Source organism: Rattus rattus, chromosome 12, assembly GCF_011064425.1.
Source record: "Rattus rattus isolate New Zealand chromosome 12, Rrattus_CSIRO_v1, whole genome shotgun sequence".
In the NCBI taxonomy this organism is placed as follows: Eukaryota; Metazoa; Chordata; class Mammalia; order Rodentia; family Muridae; genus Rattus; species Rattus rattus.
The window spans coordinates 93,261,930-93,282,516 of NC_046165.1; the positions used below are offsets into that span (position 1 = coordinate 93,261,930).

Below are 20,587 nucleotides of genomic sequence, written 5' to 3' on the forward strand. Positions count from 1 at the left end.
GAAGGTGCGGCCTTGTTGGAATGGGTGTGGTTTTGTTTTGTGTGCCACTGTAGGGGTGAGCTTTGAGATCTCATACACTCCAGCTATACCCAGTGTGGCACACAATCACTTCTACTACCTGTGGATCAGCTCAGTCACCAGCATGATATCTGCCTGCATGCTGCCATGCTTCTTGCCGTGATAATGAACTGAACATCTGAACTTTAACCCAGCCCCAATTGAATCTTTTTCTTTATAAGGGTTACTGTGGTCAGGGTGTCTCTTCACAGCAATAGAAACCCTACGATATAGCCCCGAAGAAGCTAACCCTTCTCTTTGGGTAATCCATCTATGATACCACTGCCCTCTTTCTGCCTATTTCTTTCTCTTAATTAATATATTATCTCCTTTCTAATTGCTTAGAAGGTTAACAATGGTGACATCTGAGGCTTTCACAATATGTACACAGTGCTAACCCCCACACCACCATGCTGATGTTTGATGTATACTGACTCATTTCTAATAGGATCCTTCAAGATCATCTGGGGATTGAGAAACTCCTAAGTTTAGTTCAGTAGGCCACACAGTTGGAAATGGAACTGCGGCCATTTCAGCCACTTTCAGATCTATTATACCAGAGCCACTGTGTAGTGTCAGTGTCGCTGACGGCTGCTAGATTTTGGATCTTGAGCATACTGCTAAAAGGCCAGGATGGAGGCTATTGCTGTCTGGGGAATTTGCAAGGGAGGCCTCCTAACAAAGGCTGTCATAATTTTTCCTGGGTGAAGCATGGCCCGTGGAGCTTTCCTGTGCTTATACTTATAGAACTGAAGAGAGGAATCCAAGTTCTCAGTTTGCCTGGAGTTGATTCTGACAGCTCGGGACAAGAATGAGTAAATACTTCCTACGCTGTGGGCGAAACTGGCCTTTTGGGGTGTGTGGGATGACATCCTCTTGGTTTAAAACCATATGCCAGAAAAACAACAGATTGTCCATCCTGTGCATCTTGGTCCTTGCCAGGATTACCGTTTGTAGTTCCCGAGGATGGCTAAGCTTGGTTATGTACTAAATACTTTCCTGAGTCCTCCCCCTCTTCCAAGCTTCCCCCTTTCCTCTAATGCAGGTGCTGGGTATGAACACCGCTGTCAGTCACCACCCAGGAAACTGAGCCTTAGGGAGCTTATACAGTTTGCTGGGGGATCACAACTTGTAAGTGGCAGACTGCATTTAAGTAACTCAGGAACACAATATAGGAAGCCTCGGGGACCTTCTTTTCCCTTACCCTGTAGTTTGCCCATCATCACTTCCTAAGGAGCCATCTCCCCACAGCTACTGGCATGGGAGACCAAAGTGTCAACCAAGGACTTCCTTTACTAAGTAGTCCAATGGAATGTGGCCAACAAAAGTGTCAGCCAACAGATAAACCTGTCAGACACACTTTTCAGGAACCTTGTGGAAGAGAGTTCTAGTCCTTCTCAGATACAATCCTTGGACAGCCCACCCTAGAGACTTCCTGAGAACAAGCCTGAAAGAGATGGAGAAAGAGGTAGAATCCCAAGGAGGAGCGCTGATTGCCTGAGTGCAGATCTGCAGACTGTCTGCCATTCCCTGGGATCCAGTCATTCTGCTACTTGCCTATACACAGCAGAAATGGCTCACATCCAGAATGTGCCCAGAGAACATAGTTATTGGCTAGATCTGCCTACTTTACAGCCTGATACGGTTAGCTCTATGGCCCTTGATGCTGGGTCTGAAGTTGGCACTCCCAAGGGCAAGCAGGGTTGTGGTAAACCCTGACCTTTAAGCCTTTTTTCAGATACCTCAATGAGTTGCTCATCTGGGAATGGAATTACCAATTAAAAAAAAAAAAGCCAGAAGCTCATCCTGTCTTACCAACCAGGTTACCACTAAATCTTGCTACCAGCAAATTTCTCAATGGATAACCAAAGCAGAACAGCTCATTTCCCTGTCTTTACCTTGCAAGCCCCCTAAGATGCAACCTGATATTGTAGAGGAAGAAGTAGGGAAAACAGGTAGCCCGTGGCAAAGAGAGAAAAGGTATGCACTGCTCTCGCTTCCAAGGAGAGAATTCAGCACCTAATTGACTCACTTTACAGACTCCCAAATCCTCAGGGCCTGAAAAAGCACTGTGCCATCAACAACCATGCGGAGTCCTTTCAAGATATTAAATCTACTGACTTCTCTTGGTGCATTGGGAAAATGGCCCAAATATGGTGATTATTAACCTCTAAATGATTGTCACTGAGATATTAATGGTGCTTAAGGGAGCTCTTGCTGAGTGCAGAACATTTAATCACCATTGCTGAGAAAGACCAGGTTTGTTGCTGAAATCTGATTCTTTGTATGACATCAGCAATATCATAGATTATTTGTGTGAGGACACGGACTTTCAGACTGAACTCAATGACCAAGTTAATACTTGAAAGCTATGTAGAAAACCTGCAAGATTAACCCTGATGACTATTCTCTGTCCTCTGTGATGTGGTCTTTGATATCTTGAAGAGGACTGTTTAGAAGGAGGGGCAGTTGACAGGAGAAAATGTATGTTTGCAGCAAAAAGAGTCATTGGAGATATCTATGTACAGCCTTGATGGCCAAGCCCAAAGGCTTGGATCAAACATGAAATCATCAGTAGTTAGAATATTACCCACCTTGCCAACTCTAGCTCCTTGCTTTAAAGGAAAGATGGTGATCCTATAATGAAAACCTGGCCCCCCCCTCTCTTTTTTTAATGTCACTTTTGTGTTTCCACGGAATTTCTCAGTTCCCATCTATGACTTCTCCATGGCTGTTCTAGTTTGGTATTTGTATTAGTTACTTTTCTATTGCTATGATAAGATATAGGACTAAGGAAACTGATGGGAAAAAAGCATTTATTGGGGCAAGTTCATAACCTTCATGTCTGGGAGCATGGCAACAGATAAGCAGGCATGGACCTAGAGTAGAACCTGAGAGCATCTACTCTTATCAGCAGGCAGGAGGAAAGAAATGGTACGGCTTTTGAAACTTCAAAACCCACCCCAGTAACACACCTCCTCCAACTAAGCCACACCTCTCAATCCTTCCCAAACATTTCTGCCAAATTAGGAACACGTATTCAAATATATGAGCCTCTAGAACTCATTCTTAATCAAGCCACCACAGTACGAAATGTTTCTAAGGGCTCATATGTTGAAAGAACTTGTTCCCCCACTTGGTGAGAATATTTTGGGAGGGTCTGAAAACTTTAGGAAATGGGGCTTAGATGGAGGAAGTAGGTTAGAAGCATTAGAAGCCATGCATTTCTGGTGGCTACATCTTGTCTCTGATGTCTTCTCCCATTCTTTACTTATTTTCCTTTCTCCAGACATCTATGAAGTGACTAATTTTGCTTTCTCAGGATACTTCACCTCACTATCAGACAGGGTAACAAAGCTAGCTGGCCATGGGTCAGAAACCTCTGAAACTCTTGAGCCCAAAATTCTTTCCTTCCTTAAGTTGTTTTCTTGGGAATTTTGGCGCAGTATGACTAACACTGGACTCCAGTCATTAATATGGGTAGACACAGTGACTCATCAATAGGCAAGCAAGATTCTGACTGATCAGTGATGTTTCCCAGGACTCCTGGGTGCTGGAAGAGAGAGTCGGATTTTTAAGATCAGATCAGAAAAGCCAAAGCTGCCAAGAATTCATCTCTGCCCTTTCAGAAAATAGAACATACTCTGGTTAACCCTGAAAATGTCAACCACTTTGCACAAGAAAGCACAAATTTATCCCTGTTGCTGACTGCTACTTTGCTTCTGGTTGAGGGCACAGCCAGGTATCAACAGCCTTTTTTATCTTTTCATTGCAACATTTGCTGGGTATCTACGAAGTGACCCAAATTGGAGAATTGACTGGACCAGGCCACACTGAGATTAATGAACTTTGCAATGCAAAATGAATCAAAATCAAGTTGTGTCATGTCTGTCTGACCCTAAGTTGTCTCTATAGTCTGTTCTTTAGTTATCTCTGTATCAGTCTCCTCTTGTCCACCTGAACTGCTCTGAGGCTTGGCTTCAACAGCCCTTCCCTGGACTACTGTTCCTTTCTGGTCTTCAGATCTATTAAATCTTAGATACTTCAAACCAATTCTATACAACTAGTGGAAACAGATTTCCAGAATGCTATGTCCATACTTCCAATTAAAATCCTTCAACATCTCCATTTTGCTCTCCAAATAACCAATCAACCTAAGCAACCCTCATAGTCTGGCTTCTACTTTGCACTCCTATATCCACCACCACAAATATCCTGCCTCATGAACAGCCTTGGAGCCATTTCTAAGGTTATATATATAATAAAGGTAATTTTGAAAATGCCCCCTGCATGTATTATTTAGGTCACTGGTTAGTGGCTGTGCACATAGGCTTCATAGGAGAAAACATTTCGTGGTAGAGAGCAATGGCTTTCTGAGCACAGGCAACAGTGTTTTACACCCTTTATGCTCTTACATACGGTACAGATGTTCACAGGAAGCACATGTTACTTAAACGATTAGAGGAAACCATGAGGCCATTTTCGTCTTGGAAAAAGCATGTACCAGGTAATCCATATTTTAATAAACACTATTGACTATGCTCAACAAGATGTGGGATTAAAGCCCTTAAGCAGATTTCATCTGGCTTTCGTGGTGGAGCAAATGACCCAGCACTGAAAGTTGACTCACCGGCTGGTAGGATGACTGAGGAACTTCCAGAGGCTCACGTAAATGACCCAGAATCTCTGGTCTTCCTTAAATAGGCCATCTCAGGGTACAGAGAATCTTAGGCCCCTTGTTAACTTACAGGTTAACTTGCCCTAATTCTGGCTACACAGTCCCCTGCCTGTCCTCCTGCTCCTTCTTGCTCCTTCTGTTGTTCTCTTAATTATGCCCCCTCCCCTGTCACACTGCTGTGTCCCATTTCTTTCAGTTCTAGGATAACTAAGCAATGGAAGAATACAAAATAAAACCATGGTTTTTTTATTGTTATTTGTAAAGTCTCCCTCCTTACCTAATACTTCAGACTGGCAGACAATCACTACAAGAGAAAAGTCAGACAGGATTTTTCTAACAATAAGGACACAGCTTCCCCACCCAACCTCCCACTATAAAGTCAGAGTATACAGCACTCACAAGAGAATCTGCCCAAGGCCAAAACCCTAGAAACCTGGGGCTTTATTTCTTGCACAGAGCTTTGAGAAACAAGCTTGGAGCGCCTGAAAGAGGAAGCAGGGCATCGCTGGGCACCCCAAGAAGAAAGTGACCCCCATGCTTCTAGAGTTCCTGCAGCTAAAGGAAGTGTTTCTTTGGACCTAGAGATTTGGTCTCTGCCTCCTTACCCTAAACTCACCCTCCTTATGTCAACATATTTAGGAGAGAAGAATGGCTCAAAGGTCCCACAGGTGTCATATTCTCTTACTGTGTGCTTTCTACAAATATCTTGATTGAACTGAGCCCATGTTCCCTACCCTTCATGTGACCATCCCACAGCCCCACTAGAATACTAGAATGAAAGACATTGATTTTTCTCATGGGTTTTTTTTTCTTTTCCTCAGGAAAGACCCTTCCTCCTGCACAGCTCCTACCAGGCCCAAGCAGCGACTTTCTGTGCATCCCAGACCTTGGGTTAACTCCTATTCTAACACCTATACTGTGGCAGGAGGTCTAGTTTTATGTTCCCACTCCCATGAGATCTCTAATCACAATATTTGTTGGGGCACTCACCATCCACATTCACTTTTGCATACAGAGATGCTAACCTTAGACTCACAGGGTTCACGTGGCCACCTGGTTGTAACTGCCAATAATAGGAACCCAGAATATGCATAGTGTAGGGTTCTGAGGAAAGACATTGTCTGAGAGTAGAACCTCCTATATGGGAAGTGGGGGTTCTGAGAAAATGCTGTTTGAGTGCTAGGATTGCAGATAATCAATTGCTGCTTCTGTGCTGGAGAGCTGCTGCCTGCCACCTCCCACCCCCACCCCCAAGCACAGCCTCCTCTTCTTCTAGTCAGAAACTTCTACTCTCTTTCTCCTTTATATAGAAAATAAAGCAGCATCATAACTACACAGCTATGAAAAGGCTGCTCTCCAAAGCAGCCATATCAAACGTCTGAATCTAAAAGAAAAGCCATCTTTGCTGAGTGGCAGGAAATGGGTGAGTGCCCTAGCACAAGGTTGGTAAAAGATACTCAGATGGTACATTGTGGTTATTCACAGAGGAACCGCATGGGAAGAAGAGGGCGGGAACACTATTCTCTCTGCATTATTGCTAGGATCTTCCTAGAATCTCATCATAGAACAAAAGTCTCATTGATTTATGAGGTCAATGATAAGTAGAAGAAAGAGATCCGAGGACCTGTGAAAGTATGTGTATGTTTCCATTACAGCACCCCCACCCCACCCTAATTCCTGCTAGAACACAAATCTTTAGGATAAGACCCCAAGTTTGGTACTGGACACTCACCAACTCTCCCTGGGAAGGGTGTGGGGAAGTCGGATCGGCCTTGTAATACAACTTCAGTATACGTTCATACTAGATATGCTTTTTTAAAAATAAATATAAGGTCTCCCTCTGTGGGCCTGGATAGGCCGAAACTTATTATATAGAACCAGGTAGCCTCAAATTCACAGAGATCCACTTGCCTCTGCCTCCCTAGTGCTGGGATTAAAAGACCTAGTTAGATATGCTAGCTTTGTTAATCACTTCTATTTCAAAAGCAATATAAGCCTACTGCACAGAAGATCTATAAAAAGGTAAAACTTAAGGCTACATTTACTCAAAGGACATTTTAAAAATCACTACCTATGAATGTTATTATAAATAAAAAATGGAGAAAATAAATTTTTACCTCCAAAGATAAAATATAAAGGGATCAGGCATAACTTAAGAGAGCTTTGGGGCTCTTTGCACATTTTGACCTGTCTATAGAAAGTGAATTTTATCTCTTATTGATACAAATGAATAACTGGAAAGGGGGATGATATGCACTTAAATAAGGATCAATAACAAAGGAAAAGCACACTTGCCAGAAATAAGATTCAAGAAGCTGGGTTCCAGATTTCACGAGTAGGAAACCAACAGAACCCAAAGCCCTTGAGTGGCGGGGACATTAATTATACATGGCACAGCATAGAGGTGTCCTGCTTTCTCTCACCCACCAGGCACATTAAGGCCAACCAAAGAGGAAATGGAGCATTAGAAGAGGTCTTCTTAAAATGTAATTTCCTAGCAGGGTTTACGAGCTGCAGTCACTCCCTGTTAGAGGGCTCCTAAGCCTTTTATTAGTGTGTTCATCAGCAATGGCCAGGTTTGAGGCCAGCTCTGGGCACCGACAGGTCATCAGGCAGGGGATCCTCTAGGGAATGTCTGGCCCTGTCTTAGCTGTGTTTTCCAGATCAGAATGCAGTTAACAGAGGCAGCCGTGGTGCATTTGACTGGAGGTTTTTAGGTTTTTCGCCACAAGGCAGTTTGCAGAGCACACCCTCAGAGTTCTCTGGATATAAAGCAAGACAGCTCAAACAGACTTAGGAATGAAAGGATTTTCTGTTTGCCATATGATCTTTGTGATTGCCTGTCAAAGAACATTGTTTCTCTTGTCTTTATAGCCAAGTTCAATTTCTTATTTAGTGGTAACTAAAGAGGTGTTTAGGACCTGGTAACAAGGACTTTCCAGGCAGTGAGCAGGTCCATCCCTCATCCACGATGGATGGATGGGGCTCTCTCAGGATGCCTATGTTGCAGACCACCTTGGTGCCTAGATACCAGCCATGTGACCTTGCCAGACTATGTCCTCTTCCCCACATGTAGAACCACATCTCTGCCTTTCTCCTATGTCTCCCTGACCCTGCAGAAGAGAACACTGCAAGCCGTACCTTAGTAGTTGATCTCTCCAGTTCTGTGCTATGTCACTCTTCCCGTGAATAATGTAACTCTATCGCTTTTTAACACAATGAAAACAGATGCACTTGGTATTTACCACCCTGTCCTAAGGAACCAGACGGGCAGAGGACAAGAATGAGTAGCTTACCTTGTTTTAAGGATATTCAGAAACTGCAAAATTTCTGAAAACTGTATCAGTCTGAGAGCTCTTAAAAATCTCAAGCCTGGAAAGAGAAACAAAACAAAGATGTTACTTCTAAAGCTTGATCATCGTGCTCACAGCCTGACTTCTGAGATAGCAACTCTCCTCTATTCAGGGGGTTGTGTAGACCTTACAGAAGATGCATGCTCCAATACCTTGGACCTGTCTCTTCATTTGGATTCTTCACTGGTTTAATCTTAGCTGGTGAATGGACTTGCCAGTTAAATGTGAGCTGTTTGAAACCACATAAGGGAACACACTGGAGGAGGGGGCCCTCATTAAGAAGGATCTTCTCCTCTGGTGAGCTCTGACGTAAAGCCCTGTTTCTGAGCTACCCAGTGGTCTGGCAGAATTTGGGTCTCTGAAACATACTGAGAACTGGGATCACTCAGGGTAACCCTTGAGCAGATTAAGAATAAATCGGATCATCTTTGAGATTTTTTTTTAATCTTTATTTTCAGCCCTGATAAAATGAAGACTATAGCCCAGAGAGTTCCCCATGTTCTACAATATTTTATATTTTCTCCCAGTTAAAAAAAGAGACAAGAGAAAAGAAAATAAGTACAGAGCAATAAGATACCACACTTCATAGCTTTGGAATTCAAATTTTAACAGTTCCATTTTCACTAATGCCAATTATTTTTTTGCATCTATGGCCTTCTTGATTGGAAGAGTTGTAACTTCTAAGTGGAGAGGAACAACAGTCAGTGAGTTGCTTTAGGTTTTGTTTTTCCCCTAGAAACGGGGTCATACAGCCAGGCTGGCCACAAAAATGTCACTCCATAGTAAACTTCTGATCCTCCAGCCTCCAGTGGTAGGGTTGCAGAGGTACTCTGCCACAGCCAGCTTCTTCCTTTGCCTCTCCTTTCCTTTCTTCAAGGGTTACTTTATTTCTAAGTCATGTGACAAAAATGATCTCAGTCAGCCATGGATCTTAAGACCTTTACCACTGCTCTGGAGAACTGCTCACCAAATGCCATCTGCAGGCTTTAGGGAGCCCATTCCTGATGCATTTCCTCTCCTGTGTTTTCAAAAGCATCCCAAGTGCTAAGTGTGGCCCTGAACACAGTGGACTGAGCTGGAAGCTATATGTACAGGGTGAGAAGTTATTCTGTTACCCTTAAGGGAGGTCGTGAAGGAAGTTTAATGTGCATGGTGAGATGAAGCAAAAAATGAACATCACTAGAGAGCTTTTCCAATCCTCCACAGTGAAGCCCGGGTCCTGGTCGCCTTGAACAAAATGTGCTGTAACTGACCCAGTGTACAATTGTTTTGCTAACAAGTCAAAACTAACCTACAGTCCAGAGGTGGGAGTGCTGGACTTATGAAGAAAGAAGGAGAAAGTGATAATGGTTCAAAGGGAGCGTTTCTCATCAGGAAAGAATCCATCCTTGTGAATAAGATGTGATTTTCAGAAAGCGTGTTCCTACTTTTCTAAACATTATTTATATAGTTTTTATCAACTGTAACAGGCAGCATGAGAATCAAGGTAAGGGAGGAACGAGGTTTGAAAGCTGAGAACACAGTCTTACCAGAGTGCTGGAAGGCTGTCTAACACTGCTGGAATCTGAATCTGAACACACATTGCCTCAAAAGAGTGAAAACGACGTTGAGGTTTGGTCTGTTGTTGTGTATTGTAGTGCTAAGTGTGGCCCCCAAGACCTGTATGCCCCAAAGACAAAAGGGTCCTTTCCCTCACATAGACCCAAGAAAGGTTATGTGACCTTGACCCCAGGTTATTTCTGATTGGTAAATAAAGCCTATAGCTGGGCAGAATTGAGATAGGGGAGGCTTAGTATTCCCACCTTGTGGTCATAGGAGATCATGAGGAAGGAGAGAAGAAGACAGAAAGAGGAGAAAGACGCCATGGGTTAGGAGTCAGGAAAGCCTGGCTCTGAGGACTGACCAATTGGAGTTAGGAGCAGCCCAGATGAAAAATAATAAGTAAGAACTCAGGATTATCAATAGGAAATAGATTTCAATAGCATAGAGGACAGATATCTACCCAACATTAATGCTGATAAAGCTGTATTATACATATAAAGATCATATGTGTCTTTTATCCAGAAACTGAATGATCAAAGGTGGAGGTAGAAAGCTTGGATTGGGATTAAATTTTTTCTACAACAATAAAGAAGCAGCAGGTGGGGTCAAGGGAGGACTTAATGCAGGTAAACAGCAATGGTGTAGAGATCACAGAGACCCGACAGGGGAGTAAAAGGAAGGACAGACAACTCCAATGTCAGAAGCAGTACCAGAATGCAATAGAAAAAGAACTATCTAGAAATGAAAAAAAAAATGGCATGAGATTAAAAGAGCCAAGACAGATCTGTCTGCCTGTTTGTTTCCACATTTCAAGTATAATAGTCAGTTAAACGCTGAGTATAGGCATCAGACTTGAGGAGGATATTAAAATAGGGAGTGTGAAATGCTCTCATCTAAGTCTTAAGTGTTCCCCTGAAGCTCACCTCTGCAAGGCTCAGTCCCTGGCTGTGGTACAAGTGGGAAATGGGCCTCTAACAGGTGAGGCCTTACAGGGAATGTTCTGAATGGGGATGTTGGTACCCCAGCCTCTTCTCTTCTCCATTTCCTAGCCTCCTCCAGGTGAGCAGTTCTGTTCTAGCAAACACTGTCCACCATGGCACTGAGTCCAAAACCATGGCCAAATGATCATGTACTGAAGGCTCCAAAATTACAACCCCAAGTCCAGCTTTCCTACTTCTTGGTTGTTTATCTCAGATGAAAAGCTAACACTCATAACACTTGGGCAAACCTCCAAGTTTTTTGACAAACATTTTTTGAAAACTACTCAAGTAGCTCTGCAAGACTAAAATCAACAGCAACAAAAACATTTTTGAATAGCCCATCTTTGATTTCTCAGGTTGTGCAAACCATTTGGTCAATCATTCATTCAATCAATTAAATCAGGTCAGACATAAAAGGTTGGAGAATACAGTTTCAGACTTCAGGTCACTCAGTGATCTCACATCACTATGTCATAAAGTGACAAATACTGAACTTGAAGTCGTCAGCTGGGACAGACTCGCTAGCAACATGGCGCTGTTCCTGGTTTAGCTACACATGCTATTGTTTGTATGTGTGCACAGTTGTGTATGTATATAAAGTTTGTTGAACCAAATACCACTGCCCTAAACTTTAAGTTGAACTTTTTCCTCATATTCTTAAGTGCTGGTATTTGCAGATTGGCACATACTACTGACTTCCTAGAATATAATCGAATGAAGAATTTTCTTCAGTGGATGTAGGTGAATATGAAGCTAGGAATACAGGGAATGGGGAAGGCATAGAGCCTACCTCGATCATGGTTCGCTTTAACTGCCAACTTGACACAAACCTAGAGTCATCTGAGAAGAGCGAGATCAGCTAAAGAAATGTCCAGATCAGACTGGCCTGTAGGCACGTCTATGAGGCATTCTGCTAATTGTTAATTGCTGTAGGAAGGACCAGTCCACTATGGGCAGTACCATCCCTAGGCAGTAGGCTTGGGCTGTATAAGAAAGCAAGCTGAGCGAACCAGAGAGAAGTAAGCCAATAAACAGCATTTCTCTATGGGTACTGCTTAAAGCTCCTTTGAGTCCATGCCTTGGCTTCCCTGGATAATGGACTATAAAATGAAAAACCTTCCTTTCCAAATTTCTTTTGATCATAGTATTTATGACAACAACAGCAAGCAAACAAGGACAACCTATAATCTTGTTAGGGAAGCCTGTTCAGCTAGCCCTGAGTATCTTCCTAATAGGCGCTAACCAGAAGACAGTGCAAAGCCAATAGAATCTATGGAAAAGAGGGCAGACACTTGGGCTCTCAAAGAAGTGTTCCTGGAGTAGAGAATACAGGAAGGTGTCTACCCACAAGAAGAACCCCAGGTACTGGGAGATAAAGATTCTTAGGAGTTGAAGAGAGAACGGCTTGGGCTTGTTTCTTTGATGGCCTCTAGAGGTCATTACCCCAGCATTGTGTCTCACTGACAAAAGAAAAGAGTCCTTTGTGGGATAAAAACATCAGATCTCAGTGGTCTATAGCCTAAACCCTTCAGTCAATTGTTCACAACAGTTCCTTAGTGGCCTTTTAACCTGGAACTCTTGGGGTCTCTGCGCAAAATTCTCTCTTCACACAGAGAAGGTCAAAGTTCTTTAGACACCTAAAGTAACATCATGCTGGGATTTATGTATCTCAAAACTCAGTCCCCTGTTTGTAATGTTGTTTGGGGGGGAGGGGGTATGGATCATTTAGGAGATAAAGCCTTGCTGGAGGAAGTATATCAATAGGCAGGATTTGAAGATTTATAACCTCACCTGCCTTCCCATTTGTATATATTCTCTCTCTCTCTCTCTCTCTCTCTCTCTCTCTCTCTCTCTCTCTCTCTCTCTCTTTCTCTCTCTCTCTCTCCTACATTAACACCTCTTATCTCTGTAAGTTGCTTCTGGTCATGGCATTTTATCACAGCAACATCATGGTACTAATACACATTCATCTTGACCTGGCATCTTTTCCTTTGATTATTTGTTTTAATCTTCCTGCATGTGTACATATGTGTAAGATGAATGAGTGAAGGTAAGAGTATACGTGTGCCCCAATGTGAAGATCTCTGTGGCTTGCCAGCCAGCCAGTCTAGTGCAGTCTGTGAGAGTCAGATTCAGCAAGAGACCTTGTCTGAAAAAAAAAAGAAAGATAACAAACTAGGAAAACACCCAATGTCAACCTCTGTCTCCACACATTCATATACAGGTGTATATACCTACACACACACACACACACACACACACACACACACACGGCATATGATTATACTGACAACTTTATTAGTTAAATAATGATATTAAAAATAAAGCAAATTTGTATTATTGATTACCTATGTTTTTAATTATTTCCTGTATATAAAAAAACTTGTCTGTAAAAATCTTTACAGCAGAGGAAAACATCTAAGGATAGTATATCTCCAATACTACATATGTGATACATTATACATACCCATGTAAGCAACAGGCCCATGTTTTATACCCAATCATGTTAAACTGTACCCAAGCCCCAGACTTGTGGCCACTCCTCTGAACCAGATCATCATCAGACCACTGCAGCTCCAAACTGGGCTCACAGGAGCTGTACCATTTTTCTACTGGTGTGGTAAAACATCATGGAAACAATCAATGCTATAAAGAAAACTTGTGTTTTGTCTTAGCTTCTGAGGTCTTGCCACCTGTTTTTAGGTCTGTAGTAGTAAGCTAGTTCAACATCATGGGGGTTGGGAGAGGGTTGGTAGAAGAAGCCTATTTGAATCTCTCTCTCTCTCTCTCTCTCTCTCTCTCTCTCTCTCTCTCTCTCTCTGTGTGTGTGTGTGTGTGTGTGTGTGTGCGAATGTGTGTTGTAGTGTGCCTATACACATGGCTACAGAGGTCAGAGATTGACAAACATGTTAGTTTCTGTTCAATGACTCAATTTTGCTGTGAATAACATGTAAACATGCAGGTACAGCTTCATTGCTGTGCAATTCTGTTCATATAAATAGACTATGGGCACTAGTTGGCTACAGCTGCTTTGGAGGCATTCAGGTCTTATCTAGTCAGCAAAGGAGTGCACCAGGTTTTGTGGATGCTCCCACTCGGCCTGAGAGGGTCTGTGAGGCCTGATGCTCTGCACTCTGAACAAGCTGTCAGCTAAGGCTGGACTGTTGGTCAGGAGATCACACTGAGGTACCAGCCTGTGGGTCAGCAGTTCCTGCACCACACAGCTCTATCTGCAGGCTGCAGAGTGAAAACCAGCACAGGATATTCTAACTTAATAGCCAGGGGTACAGTCAGGGGGCACAGAACATTTTAAATTTCAGATTCCAAGATGTTTGGGAATCTCTGATTTGGAGTATCTTTTCTTTTTAAAACTTCAGTTTACCCCTCCATCTTGACACATTTATGTATGCTGCCTAAAGCAGCATGCTTTATTTTGGCATGGCCTCCCAAACTCCCCTATATCTGAGTAATTGCTGAATCACTGTAAAAGCCAATAAAACCAATAATTCACCCACTCAGCATGCCACCTGTATATATAAAGTCAATTTTTGAGGAATACGATGTTTAGCTGCCACTTAAAAAGAAATCAACGGTGTAATGTGTTATTACTTATAGCACAGAGAATTCAGTATTTGGCAGAGACTCAGTGGGGGGATGGTCACAGCATGAATAGCACTTATTTCATGTTTATGGTTAAATATTAGAAAATCTACATGGATTAACAGTGGTAAGAATTCTGAGTCTTCTTATGAAGGCAAGCCATAGTAAAGAAAACAACAAAATCAAGACTAGATTATGTACTTATAAAACTGAAAATTAGGCTACTGGAGACTGTTCTAAACACAGAAACTTGGGAACTTCAGACTAACAAAGGAAACCATTGTAGGTGAATAACTGAGAAATGAATTGAAAAATACAGTGATTGCTTCCCACTCAAAGATTCTATACCCATTTGATTCCTTTTTTAAATGTAAAAATACACTTCTTGCAATAGATGCAAGAAAGCAAGGGGCAGAATTTCATGGTTCTCAGAAGAAATTGCTTTTGCCAAGTGATATAGACACTGAGTTGACTAGAAGAAAAATAATTCCAGCAGAAATGGGAAATAAGATGCAGTAAAAGAAAACATAAGAGCAACTGATTGTGTGTGGAATGAGTTTTTAAAAATAAAAAATAAATAACAGTAATCTAAAGTTAAAATCCCTAGGACTACAGGAAAAACGAAGTAAGGAAGTGAGAAACCAACAAAGGCAGAGATGCCAACATTGATGTGTTGCTTCCTTCAAGGGAGGGCTTCCTGGGATATATGTATACCCACACACATATTTACACTCATTACTCAATAAACCAATCTTTAATTACAACCACTGAACAATTACCAAAACTGACCACATTATTTGGCCATAAAGATATCATACAAAATTCAAACCACAATAATCATCTAAGTTAGATTGTTTACCACAAATAATTAAAAAATAACAAAAGAATAAGAGAAATAAATAAACAGATATGAGAATCATGGCACATGCCTTTAAGCCCAGAACTTGGGAGGCAGAGACAGGCAAGTCTCTGTGAGCAAGAAACCGGCTTGGTCTGTATAGAGAGCTCCAGGCCAGCCTGGGCTACACAGTGATTCCTGGACTTAAAAAACAAAAACAAAAAAAGGAAGAAAGGGAAGGAGGAAGGATGGAAGGGAGTGATGGAGAAAGAGGAAAGGAGAGGTGGAGAGAAGGAAGGAGGGAAGGAGGGAGGAGACAAAGATGAGTATACAGTAGAGAAATATTTGTATATAAGAAGTTAGTATTTGATAAAGAAATAATCACAAGTCAAGTGTGAGATTAATTTTTAGGATATCTGGTCAACAGCTGCAGAGATACAAACCTAAATACTAACACACAGAAGAATAGTGAAACTTGCACACTTACTAGACCATCTAAAACGAGAGGTGAAAGGAAGCTGAGAACTTCTGAAATATCAGGTTCACGACTATGAAGTAAGATCAAATTTCTGCAAGTTTTAAAACAAAGAATCCCAGCTAAAAATGGTACAATGATGGAAACGGTATGACAAGGATCATTTCTAAATCAGGGATATAGTTCAATGGTAGAACACACACCTAGCATATGCAAGGCCCTTGGCTGAATCCTTAGTACTCCAAACAAGTTATTTAAAAAAAAATAATAATAATTTCTTTGACTGTAAAAAGTACTCTATACCCAAAATATCGAAACAAAAAATCATGAAGCAGAAAATATAACTAGGAAAGTGCCATTTGAATCAATTATGTTTGGTTGAAGTGGAAGAAATTGTATTCCATGCAAAACTCAAATCAAAACAGACCAAAAAGACTTAGGTGGAGAGCCAAGATTAAGAACCACCCATGAGGATGGACAGATTTTAATGTGTTATGTGTGCACAATGGGATACAAAGTAAGCATAGGAGGAGAAGAAAAGCCTGTTTGGATGAACAGGGAGGATGTGACGCTACATGAGATAAGCAGATGAGGAGATGTAAGTACTGTCTGGTCTCACTCTTTCACTGAACCTGAAAAAGTCAATCTCATTGAACCAGAGACTAGACAGAGGTTCCCAGAGGCAGGAACAGCTCATAAAATTTCAGCTGGGCAGGAGGAATCAGTTCAAGAGCCACACTGTACAATGTGCTGACTATAATCAATACATGTGCCGTGAAGATGCTTTTGAAAGGCTGAAAGAAAAGGATGATATTACACAAAATGCAGTAAGCACTGTATTCATTACACACCACAAGCACTATCTTTGAGTTGTGTTTAGGGAGATGACTCGGCAGTGAGTCTTATAATTTGAGGGTGGAATTGATAGAGAACCTTTTTAGAAGTAATTCAACACTATGAATCAAGCTAATTCCATTCCTGCTAATAAAGCCCAAGACATTACAACAAATACTGTAGGAGCAAAGATGTTCATTGCAAAATTATTCATTAAGGAAAACAGAAAGCAGCTTAATACTACAAGTAGATCTCCTTAAATCCGGCACTTCTTCTTTACAGATATTGTACCTGAAGGAACATGCTTGTAGGGTGAGTTACAGGAGAACATGGAGATTAGAATGGCAGGTATCAGGAGGTAGGATGGGCAAAACCAGGAACCGTTTAATTCCTACCTGAACTCTTAATACCAGTCCTTACACCCATAGGTAAGTGTAGCTCTGAGCCCTTTTCAAAGAAGCTCCCTTTGCGGCAGTCAGAAACCATGACAGAAAACCAGTGTGGGTCAAACTGCAGAGAGCAACCAATCATGGGGTTCCTGTGCCCAATGGATACAGCACAACTCCTCCACTCAAGATGCAGGGAGCATTACAGAAAAGTGTAGAATGATTATAAGAGCCAGAGTCCCAGGGAGTCATCTGTGCTAGTGTGTTTCCTAGAAATCTCCTAGAAATAAGGGAACCTACATCTATTATGAATCAACAATATGGATTCCTAAACAGAGCAAAAACTACAGAGATTCTTAGTAGACATGCTAACATACAAGGGGGAAATCTTGCAGGGCCCTAGACAAAGAACTATAGGCCAGGATTTAGTCACTTGGAGCCACTGGCTCTAGGTAAGGAGGCCCCTCCGTCAGTGTTATCCTCTCGAAGGGTTAAAATCGGTGGCCCAGGCATGACCCCAGGTTAGAGTCACCTGAGAACTGAGGCTATAGAATCTCAAGAGTAACTGCATTCACATCAAGAGATTTAACCCTCTCTTAGATGAGGAGTTGGAAGAGATAAACAGAAAAATGGGTAATTGATTGTTCATTCATTGTTCTGGGATCCCTAGTTTCCCAGAAATTCTGTAGATTTGAGGTCCCGAGAGAACACATGGCAGAAATCACATGAGCAAGCACATCTGGCCTGAAGCAGAAAGCCTGTCCAGCCTTTGCAATTTACTATTTCACTTTCCACTCTGTAATCTTTAAATCCAAAGCTGGAAGGTTCTAATAAACCTCTGTAGTTCCCAATCTCTGCAGCCCCATGCAAATCCCAGAGCGCAATCATTTTTGTGGTATCTGACAAGGTCACTGTCATCTGGCCTTGCAGACTAGGGGAGGGCAAGTCAAAACTGAGTACCAGAGTGAAAAGGGCTGTTCCTCTGCACAGGGAGGATCTTCCAGGGTAGTCTCCCATAGCTCAGCCATTACAGGTTCACCTTGTATCCTTAGCCTGGGTGCTGCTAGGGCTGCCTGCTTTTCTGTTTCAGCCTACAGTTAAAATCATGCCTCTCTTTCCTAGGTGGAGGTGTAGGACCTGTGTTTCTCACTCCGAAACACCCCTAGACCTTCATTTGTCCAGCCAGAAAATGTGTTATATAAACACCCCTTGCCTGTGTAACACGCTTAACAGTCTTTTCCCAGGAAGATATACCAGACTGCTTTGTTCTTTACATTTCTCAGCCCTGACTCCTGTCTGACAGACACTAAACATCAGGCCACAGTCACAGTGGGATCGACACCTATCCATTGATCCATTCAATGACTCATTCATTCTCCACCACTCTGCCCTAGTCAAGGCTCAAGGATGGTGCATCTGCTTCTGGAGTTTTCTAAGTCAATGTAACTAAGTCTGAAAACTGGTCTCCCTGCTTCACTTAGTCCGCCAACCCACCAGGCGTCTCTGCTGCCTTATAGAAAAGACAAAGTGCTTTTCTGATATTGATAGAGTGCATGGCCAAAACACTCACAGGACTCCCATCTCACGGATGGTCATTCTTCCATCCTTCTTTTGCACTAGAGGGCTTTCTGCAGCCTGCTCTTTGCTCAGGGTGTTCCCTAAGCTGGGTTTCCAGGGGACAATGTTTCACTGCCCCTTACACTCTGCCTCTGCTTCTCTCTGGAGTGTTCTTCTCCCAATTCATTGTAGGGCTGGATCCCAGAAGCCTGTAGTCAGTCTATCTAGTGCACCCCTTAATTCCACAATGCTATTCATCTTCACGACATTCATCTCCATCTAATTGGTTGTCATATTTGACTCTTGGACCATTTCTTGCCTATTCCTAAGAACAACATTTGCTGGGAACAGGAGCCCATTCAGCTCCTAGCTCACCATTCCCAATAACAGGGGTATCTATGGCCCCCTGAAAATGAAGAAATTCACTCATGAGAAATACACTTAAGAGAAAAGCCAGAAGCATACCAGAGAGTGAGTTAAACCCATAGAATTAATCGATAACTAACTATTCCTCAGGCAACAATTTCTTTCCTTTTGAACATCCCATTGCTCATACCCTTCTTGATAGCTACTTTCACACTGGTCATTACCACTGTTGCTTGCTACAGAAGACCACAGCAACTCTGCAATAAAGGGACAGGGAATAAAGCAGGCCAATGGACACAGTCACATGAATATTTTAACTCTAGACAGTTCATCTGAAAGACGTCCTTTTTGTCATTGCTAATGAAAAAGATTGACTAAACTCACCCATCACTTGCTTGCTAATTGGAATTTTGCTAGGCATAATTAGATTATGCGGGGTTATTTGAGCTATGCCTACCCGCATCAGAATTCTAAGCTGGGTTCCAAGGGGACAATATTTCATTTTAAAGAAGGTTCTGGTACTGCTGATGTTCTGGAAATAGAGCTAAAACTAGGAAATTTTTTTGTCTGAAAATGTAAATTTAAGCCATTTATTTGAAACTGTTATGCATTATAGATGGTCAGACAAAACCACATCCCTGTTATTGGAAGGTAGTTGAGAAAGAAAAATCTGCCTAAAGGTTGGGCTCCTACCGTGCACAGATAATGAAGCGTCACACAAGGCAAGCAGGACTGCACGGCCAGAGCCCCACTAACGGATGGAGAAAAGTAAACTGCAGTTCTTACTGGTTATCTGGAAAAGAAAGCGTCATCCATGCCTCTTCAGGAAACACTGAAATCCACTTTAAAAATTACTGCCACTTAGTAAGGAAGGTAGCTCTAGTCACCTGCCAAATTTTTCCACGGGCTCTCTTTAAAAGCACAATAACATTCAAGAGAAGTAGAGGCTAGTTAAATCCGTCTAAAGTGGAAGGCAGAGATTTAAGTCTTGCCTGGCACATTTTGTTATGACAACAAAACAGGAAAAGGAGGTCGCTACTATCTGCCACACACACACACACACACACACACACACACACACACACACACACACGCACAGAGAGAGAGAGAGAGAGAGAGAGAGAGAGGAGACAGACACACACACACAGACACACACATCCCACATGAACATGCACACATGCACACACACACACACACACACACAATACACACCCACATGCATGGGCATGTGAACACATATATACACCATTCACATTCAGCACACACAGACACATACACACACAGAGAGAAAGAGAGAGAGAGAGAGGAGACAGACACACACACACAGACACACACCCCCATGAACATGCACACACACACACACACACACACACACAGAGAGAGAGAGAGAGAGAGAGACAGACACACACACACACAGACACACACATCCCACATGAACATGCACACACGCACACACACACACACACACACTACACACCCACATGCATGGGCATGTGAACACATATATATACACCATTTACATTCAGCACACACAGACACATACACACATACATACACACATACATACATACATACATACATACATACATACATATACATACTTGCGTACATACACACCAATAATTCCTTAAATGCTGTACTGCAGAAGGGCATTGCCTCTGGGAATATGGCATACTTTCGAAGAATGACTACAGTTAAGAAGAACCTTACCCCAAGAAGCACAAACCCTGCCGCAAGCCACCAGTGATTGCCAGAAGTTCTCTGGTTCTTCCTTCTCAGAAGCCGCTGGCCCAGACCTCACTCTGTAGCCTTTGTGGAACAAGTCCCCCAGAGACTTCCTGCGACGCCTGCTAGGAGTTTGCACCTCTGTGGTGGTGCTGCTGGGTGGATGATGGTATACCAGAATTTTACTGGGGATCAT

At 42.4% G+C, this 20,587-nt stretch overlaps 1 protein-coding gene across 39 annotated transcripts in view; it reads right to left on the minus strand.

Moving 5' to 3' along the window:
• Nucleotides 1-20,587, minus strand: part of Kcnma1 (potassium calcium-activated channel subfamily M alpha 1) — a 694,984-nt gene that overhangs the window by 227,401 nt on the left and 446,996 nt on the right. For all 39 annotated transcript variants that reach the window (XM_032917294.1, XM_032917321.1, XM_032917309.1 and 36 more), the window contains exon 6: nt 8,032-8,107. In XM_032917294.1, the coding sequence (XP_032773185.1) occupies nt 8,032-8,107 (76 nt within the window). The remainder of the gene's footprint in view (nt 1-8,031; nt 8,108-20,587) is intronic.